The following is an 8,428-nucleotide window of genomic DNA, read 5'->3' as shown; positions in this document are numbered from 1 at the left end:
GAGGACCAGCTCCCGCTCCTTCTCTTGCTCCAGGTCCCCGAGGTGGTACTGGTGCCTCACCCAGTTGGTCCTCTGCTAGTCGAAGTTCTTTTTTTTTGCGGGAATGGTCGAAGTTCTTGTTCGTGTGCAGCACCAGAACCTTTTTGCTCCCCGTCTGCAGGCCATTGACCATCACCGGCAAGGTATTGCCGGTCTTGTGCCACATCGTGTGCATGTCGCACTCCAACTGTATCTTGCGACGCGTCCACGTGCCCCTTTTGAATGCCCTGGAATTGCACTGGAAGAAATTCTTGCTTAGGCCACTCAGTGTGATACCTGCAGTATTGTCGAATACAGGTTTTAGTGTACGTAGTTGGCATTTTCATAACATCTTTGGCATGTTGCAGTCACTTGTTTCACTTTTTATTAACTTTCAAATTGTAATTGCTTCACTAGGTCTGCGTCTAAAAAGAAAAATAGAGCTATAAACACAGGAATATGTTTGTGCAAGTAGACGGTCGATCGGTGTCTTACCTGGAAGTTTCTCAGGATGGGTGTAGCATATGTCGTGCTCACTGTCGATGGTTGGTATGAACAAATCGATGAGAGGGTGAGATCTCGCTGTTAGCACTCACTTTCGCCTCAAGGTGCTCGATCAGCTCCTGATCCGTGGGATCGAACTTGATACCAGCCGACAGCACCGGCCAATCCTTCTTGGAGTTGCATCGGTTAATTCCAGTTATATGGTACTCAATGTATGATCAATCGACTGTTTTAAGTGAATGATGAAAGATTTCGACAGATGAGTGGTAGTACTCCAAATCTGAAGTCCACAATACCCGAACACGCCGCCGGGATCCTTGTGTCACCTCACGCGCAGCGTGTTGTCACGTCAATTCAATGCGAGGACATGATGAATAATTTGACCGATGTATACTAGTACTGCTACTGTACAAGTACTTACTAGTCGTATTTAGTGTCACATTTTAACCATAGGTTTAAATAACTAAATGTCAATGCATGTCACCGAAAATTATTCCATTGGAAACTATGTTCAAATACGAATAAAACGATATAATTTTTTGTGACATGCATTAACATTTAGTTAGTGAAATTTATGGTCAAAATTTGACACAAATTATGAAGGGGACCAATAAACCAGGAGGGAGGTAGTAGTACGAGTAGCGCAATATACGGTATAGAGGACTAGTACAAATTTAGAAATGGAGTAAGAAGTTACAAGGCTGTGCGACAGACTTTGTAGGCTACATGGTAATACAAAATATAATTCCCATTGGATAACACTTTCATCAACAATTACGAAGCATAATTGATATATATATAGAGATATATTAACACTATTATGATCCTGGATCAGAATAGTTATTTGGATCACGATCGGCCCTATAAGGCGCGCGGAGACCTTCCCGAACTTCCCACCACCCCGCATCCTCTCCCCCACTACCACGCGCGGTGCGGCCCGACCAACCCACCCCCACCGGCGTCGCCCCTCCCAACCTTCACCGTCGCCGATGCTGCCCCTCCCAACCTTCACCGCGCCCGGCGCCGCCCCTCCCAAACTTCACCGCCGCCTGCATCCCTCCGGCGCTGCCCCTCCCAACCTGCAGCGCCGCCTGCATCCCGCGAAAGCCCCGGCCCCCGGAGAGCCGCGCCCCGAACTTCCGGTCGAATCTGACCGGATCCCGGCGATGTCCTCCGCCCTGGCGACGCGAGCGCTCCCTTTCCTGGCTCCACGCATCCCCGTGCCATCCCCTTCCCTGGATCCTTGACGAGCTCCGACGCCGCGTCAAGGAAGGCCGAGGTCGTCGCCTCAACCGCCACCCCTCCCTCTCCCGCATCAAAAAGCCCCAGCGACGCGCGCCGCCGCGACGCCGCCCACCAGCCAGATCATGTGCCGCCGCCCACCACTAGGACCTCACGCCGCCGCCCACCACCACCGGGATGTCCCCCTCTGCGCGCGGATCCGGTCTTGCCCGAGCTCCCCCCGGGATGGAGGAACACATGGCAGAGGCACCACCACCGGGAGGAGCAGAACAAGGTGCGCCGGCACCAGGAGCAGCTCACCGCGCCTCACCTGGACACCTCCTCCCTTCTCTTTCCAACAGAGCGTCCCGCAGCCACGCACCCCACCGTCGGCGCCGCTCCTCACCTCTGGCGTCGCCAAGAGCCTACACCACCTCGGGCCTTCTCCCACACAGCCAGTGGCGGCTTCCTCTTCCTCCAGCTGCTCGCGCCCCTCCGCGGAGGACTCTCGCTATCGCCTTTGCAACCCCTGCCTCAGCATCCATCGTAGGTGACCTTCTCTGGCTTGTCTGATCGACCTTCCCATCGTCTCTTACTTGAACATCTGAATTGTTGCTGCTCCTCTGTGTAAATCTGCTGCTAGATGAAGACCATGTAAATCTGAACGTTCTAAATCCGCTACACTACTATGGTTGCTCTGTGTTGTGCCCTTTTGCTGGGTGAAGCTGTTGTTATTTGGTAGCTTTGCCATAGGCTGCTACAGCACTTGGAGCTTGGAATCGATTTGTTCATTAGGTGTGTACTTGGACTGTCGATAGGTAGCTCTGATGTTTGTTTCTACAATATTGTTTGCAATTCAGTAATGTTGGTATGAATGCTTCTCTGTTCTTCGTCTTATAGTATGTTAAATAAACAATTGGGTCTGCATAAAAAAAGAGTCCCGTTCTAATTTTGATTAGCTGTTCATTTGATATGTTGTTAAAAAAGAATTATGGAGCAGTTAAACCAGAGCATCATCACCAACAGAGCAGTTAAAACATCCGCTCATGGATACAACTATAGAAGGAGCAGGTGAATTACTTCTTGTTAGTTAGAACTGATGCCTTATTCTTCAGCCTGTTTTCATCTTGAACTACTGCGTACTTGCTATTAGAGGAGTGAAACCAGAGCATGTGGCTGTTTGATCAGCAGTTAATTCTTCATGGGCATATGCTCAGTCACTAGCCAGTAGTAGTCCAGTTATGTTTTCTAAATCATATACAACGTTTTGTCTTATTTCCCTCACCACTTTCAGGTAAAAAAAGAGAGTTTTTGATGGCTCAATCAAAAATATGCACTTGCACTAGAAATACATGGACTAGTGATTTGTGGAACTTGAGCTACAGAGAATTGAGGTACTGCTTTGTTTCTTGGATGATTGCATACATTACTGAAAATTCTACCTGCAATACAAAATGTAGGGTACCGAAATGAAGAAATTGATTTTGTTGGAGAAACCATGCAGAACAAACTTTCATTTATTTTCCTAAATGACATACCTTAATTTATCCTATCTTTCTTTGCTAACATCCATACTTTTTCTTCATGGCAGCCCCCACACGCCGCCACCCCATCCGCCGCTGTGACAAGCAACCCTGGGATTGCCACGACCTCGGCCATTACATACAGTCTAGAAGTTAGCTTATTTTTTCTCGGCGAGGCCTTTTTTTCTTGTGTCTGTTTGGTTTGTGAATTTTTGCTACTACTAACAGGGTATAGAACAGCCTCTGAACTTCTATGTTTTTTCTACAGGTGTTCATTCTATGGCTAGTAACCTTTTGATGCCACTGTATACCACAATACATAGGACAGGCTGTTCACATTATCACCCCTCGAAAAGCTCCTAACCTAGTTCAGTTGTGTAAATTCGATGTCAACCAGGTGCTTGATAATTGTTGAACTAGTGTTATACTTAGTTGAATTATAATATGTGGGCTCTGCGCTGCTGCCCAACTGCCACACTAGATTCTGTGTTGAGAGAGTAAAAAGTTAATTCTTGGTGTTTTGTATAAGTTCCTAGCTACTACGGCTACACTTTATTTTGGATTCTCGACGTTCTGTACAAGTTCCTAGTGAAAGATCGTGGATGTCGCCTGGGGGGGTGAATAGGCGCTTTAAAATAATTACGGTTGAGGCTTGAACAAATGCGGAATAAACCTAGCGGTTAATTTGTCAAGCACAAAACCTACAACAACTAGGTTTACCTATGTGCACCAACAACTTATGCTAAGCAAGAAAAACTACTTAGGTGATAGCAAGATATATGACAAGAAACAATATGGCTATCACAAAGTAAAGTGCATAAGTAAAGGGCTCGGGTAAGAGATAACCGAGGCACGCGGAGACGACGATGTATTCCGAAGTTCACACCCTTGCGGATGCTAATCTCCGTTTGAAGCTGTGTGGAGGCACAATGCTCCCCAAGAAGCCACTAGGGCCACCGTAATCTCCTCACGTCCTCGCACAATGCAAGATGCCGTGATTCTACTAAAGGACCCTTGAGGGCGGTCACCGAACCCGTACAAATGGCAACCCTTGGGGGCGGTCACCGAACCCGTACACTTTGGCAACCCTTGGGGGCGGTCACCGGAACCCGTCAAATTGCTCGGGGCGATCTCCACAACCTAATTGGAGACCCCGACGCTTGCCCGGAGCTTTAAACCACAATGATTGAGCTTCGAACACCACCAACCGTCTAGGGCGCCCAAGCACCCAAGAGGAACAAGCTCAAGGGTACCAAGCACCCAAGAGTAATAAGCTTCTCAACTTGTAACTTCCACGTCTCACCGTGGAGAACTCAAACCGATGCACCAAATGCAATGGCAAGGGCACACGGAGTGGCCAAGTCCTTCTCTCTCAAATCCCACCGAAGCAACTAATGCTAGGGAGGAAAATGAGAGGAAGAACAAGAGAAGAACACGAAGAACTCCAAGATCTAGACCCAAGGGGTTCCCCTCACTTAGAGGAGAAAGTGATTGGTGAAAACGTGGATCTAGATCTCCTCTCTCTTTTCCCTCAAGAACTAGCAAGAATCATTGGAGGGGTTGAGAGTTAGCAAGCTCGAAGAAGGTCAACAAAGGGGGAAGAACACGAGCTCAAAGGATAAGGTTCATTGGGGAAGAATACCCCCTTTTATAGGTGGGGAAAAATCCAACCGTTATGCTCACAGCCCTCACCGAGCGGTAGTACCGCTCCAAGTAGCGGTACTACTGCTAGGGCGGTAGTAGCCCTTTGAAACACAACAGCGAGGAGGCAAAAAAGCCAGAAGAACCGTTGGAGCGGTAGTACCGTTTGACCTCACGGTACTACCGCTAGGGGTAGCGGTACTACTGCTAACGGTAGCGGTACTACTGCTTGCGAGCGGTACTAAAAAATTACATCCGTGCCTACCACCGCTGGACTTGTGATGAGATTTTGGTCCCGAGCGGAAGTAGCCACGGAAGTAGTCGCGGTAGTACCGCTCCCAAGAGCGGTACTAAAAAATTACATCCGCAGCAGCCCCTTTTAAGGACACCAAAACTGACACAACTTCTGCAAACGGACTCCGAATTCGACGAAACCAAGTTTGTTGGAAAGCTAGAGACAAGGGCTAACACAATCTTGATAGAAATACCAATACAAAGCAAATGATAAAAGGCCCAAAAGAAAATGGTGAGAACCCTTCCTCGGATAAGACTGGTAAAACCTCCAACACCGAAAACATCATAGAAGACGCATGCAAACTCCGTTTTCGATGAACTCAAGCTTGTCATCAAGATGGCCATAATCTCTAAGACTCACAAAGAGAACCAAACAAGAACCAAGAAACATGATGCAAGAATGCAATGGTTTGAGCTCTCGACGAACGATACGATCAAGCTACTCACTTGAGAGCCCCCCTTGATAGTACGGCTATCGATCCTATAACCCGGTCTCCCAACTACCACCATGAGACCGGTAAAATAGAAAACCTATCAAGGGAAACCTTTGCTTTGCACATGATCCACTTGAGCTAGATGATGACGATCTTGTCCTCCTCAAGATGGACCACCTTTCCTGATTGCGTTGGGTCGATGGAGACTAGATTATTGCTCCCCCATACTCCACTATGGGTGAGCCACTCTTCGGCACATCTTCACAAGTCCATTGACACCACAATGGATGGCAAGCTTCAAGCACTTGATCTCTTCGTGATGCTCCACTTGAACTTGCACACGGCAATCTTGATGACGATCACCACTTGATGTCATCCTTTTCATGGGTTGTATGATATCTTCCTCTTGACGCAAGCCCATTGACACGTACCTAACCCCACATAGACTCTCACATAGACCATGGGTTAGTACACAAAGTGCAATGGACAATGCTTACCATACCATGGGATCACTTGATCCCTCTCGGTACATCTTCTACGCTTTGTGAGTTGATCAACTTGATTCACTCTTGACTTAGTCTTGATCAACCTTGAATCTTTCCAACTCTCTTCGTTTGGATGATGTCTTGAAGGTAAACATGAATGATCACACAATCTTCTTCTTCAAGACATGCTTGCAATAAGCTCAACACTCACATGACCAATCTTTGGATAATTCCTTAATAGCACCTTGGTCAACCCATAAACTCCTTGAAACCAACACATGGACTTCAAGAAATGCCTATGGAAAAATCCTTCAAATATAACTCAATGCAACCATTAGTCCATAGAGAATGTCATCAATTACCAAAACCACACATGGGGGCACCGCATGTCCTTTCAATCTCCCCCATTTTGGTAATTGATGACAATCACTTTCAAGAGAGTTTATATAAGGAATTATGCATCACCATGCAATGCAACAACCAATAATGCATGCGTAGGAGATGCGTATGCTTAGGAACAAACCAAAGCCAGAAGAGACAACTCTCTAAACTTCTCCACAAAACTCTCTGAAACTTCTCCCCCATTGGCATCGATTGCCAAAATGGGCTAAAAGCTTAGAAGGCCAATATAAAATATGTTCCTCCATAAATTGTGTATTTCTCAACAAGAGAGTGGAATGCAATACACATATCCAATGGTAAATACTTGGAGGAAGACAAACTATATTGAGGCCCAAAGATTGCAAAAGGAAGATATGCCACAAAGACATAACAAAGAGAGAAACAAGCAATCAAGCAATCAAAAGATACCAATTGAAGCAAGCTATCAAAAGATACCAATTGAACCAACTAGGCCAATGATCCTACGAGCCACATGAATAAAGGATATTATGATAAGAGCAGAGCAGTGTTCTAAAGAAACTAGAGAAGCTCCCCATGATTTGTGCACATCAAGAATTTTTGTATTTGGATACAAAGTGCACAAAATAGGATCATAGCTCCCCCAAAATCAATAGAAACTTACAACAAGTGCAAGAGAGCATATAGGAAACTAAGCCTAGTACTTGCAACAAACACATGGTTGAGCAACAAGTAAGAGAGGCAACTTAAGAGTGGGCTCAACCAAAAAGATGTGTGTGAGTCAAGGCAATGCACTTGAGAAGACTAATGTACAGAAGAGCATTAAGCATCAATAAAGTCTTGAAAGAATGAGGCACACGGTGCAAGGCCTATCATTCCCACACACAACTAGCAAATGGGTTCACAAGCTTACTAATAAGCATATAGAGAACCTATGCTTGTGACAACCCGCGGTGAAGATAGAAGATGAAAGGCTCATCAAGACGAGGGATACCAATTAAGATGGCAAAAACCTCGTAAAGATAAGCATGAGGAAAATAATCTTCACCACACAAGAGCGCATCAAGATGCAACGATAGAAGACACGCACTCAAGGCAAAAGCTTTCACGGAGCCACCAAAGAAATAACATAAGAAAGACAAGGTGGACGTGAAAGAAAGGATATCATCTAGATATGCAACTTCTCTCAAGTGTATAAGATTCTAGGTAGACGAAATCATGATGATATACATATCTACAAAGAAGGATGTACACCCGAAATAGTTACAATACGAAGGAACAAGATATCCAAAAGGAAGTCATACATATACCAATAAGATATTTGCTTGGAAGCATAACACATGGCTAGATATGGTCTTACAGTATATAAATGAATTCCTACCACACACCCATCAAAGACATCACAACTAGCAACATGAGATCATCGTTGAGATGCTTTGAGAAAGGAAACAAGTATCACAAGATGGAATGAAAATCATGCTGAGATGCAACCTACACAAGGTTGAATGCAAGAAAAGAATGCATGAAGAGATACTTTTTACCGAGATATCATTGGAAGGATGTAGTAGATACCAATTAAAGGTAGGTAGTAGTTCATTGATCATCCTAGCTTGACTCCAATTAGCACATGATGACACCACCTTCCTTGTGAGTGAGCCGAGCATCCAATGCATCTCCAATTGCTCCTAGAACAACAACACAAACAAAATGGTACCCAAACTCATTGGGACCAAAGAGTTAGAGAACCAACAATACATAGGACAACCTCCACATAAATATGTGCATATAGATATGTAAATGAATTTCATGCACATCTCATCCAATTTGAGACTTGGTGGAGTTTCCCCTATATATTGGGTCCAAGAAAGAAAGCATGCTAAAAATACTACATCAAATTAATATGCATGCTCAAGACTTTCAAAAACCGATACCAAATGACAAAGAAAAA

The 8,428-nt window shown here is 45.3% G+C and overlaps 1 protein-coding gene across 5 annotated transcripts; it reads left to right on the top strand.

The window, feature by feature from the left end:
* The first annotated feature begins 1,436 nt into the window (after window positions 1–1,436).
* LOC123181629 (uncharacterized) lies at window positions 1,437–3,791 on the top strand. Of its 5 annotated transcripts, none has more exons than XR_006491788.1 (3): window positions 1,437–2,538; window positions 3,038–3,137; window positions 3,335–3,791. XR_006491788.1 is itself a non-coding variant. In XM_044593943.1 (3 exons), exons 1-3 carry the CDS (start codon window positions 1,890–1,892, stop codon window positions 3,366–3,368), a joined length of 534 nt encoding a protein of 177 aa, XP_044449878.1. In that variant the 5' UTR covers window positions 1,440–1,889; the 3' UTR covers window positions 3,369–3,791. The 5 variants fall into 5 exon arrangements, 1 of the variants encoding a protein (XP_044449878.1); XR_006491786.1 differs by having other exon boundaries at window positions 1,437–2,814; XR_006491785.1 differs by having other exon boundaries at window positions 1,437–3,137; window positions 3,335–3,418; window positions 3,535–3,791.
* The last annotated feature ends 4,637 nt before the right edge of the window (window positions 3,792–8,428 follow it).

Source organism: Triticum aestivum, chromosome 1D (assembly GCF_018294505.1).
Source record: "Triticum aestivum cultivar Chinese Spring chromosome 1D, IWGSC CS RefSeq v2.1, whole genome shotgun sequence".
NCBI classification, from domain to species: Eukaryota; Viridiplantae; Streptophyta; class Magnoliopsida; order Poales; family Poaceae; genus Triticum; species Triticum aestivum.
The sequence above is the reverse complement of the archived record's forward strand: the minus strand, read 5'-3'. Positions and strand labels throughout refer to the sequence as shown.

Coding starts and splice junctions, on each gene's coding strand:
- LOC123181629 (XM_044593943.1), top strand. CDS start 1,890: ATGTGCCGCCGCCCACCACTAGGACCTCACGCCGCCGCCCACCACCAC. Junction 2,290..3,037: donor CCCCTGCCTCAGCATCCATC/GTAGGTGACCTT, acceptor CACCACTTTCAG/GTAAAAAAAGAGAGTTTTTG. Junction 3,138..3,334: donor TTGAGCTACAGAGAATTGAG/GTACTGCTTTGT, acceptor TCTTCATGGCAG/CCCCCACACGCCGCCACCCC.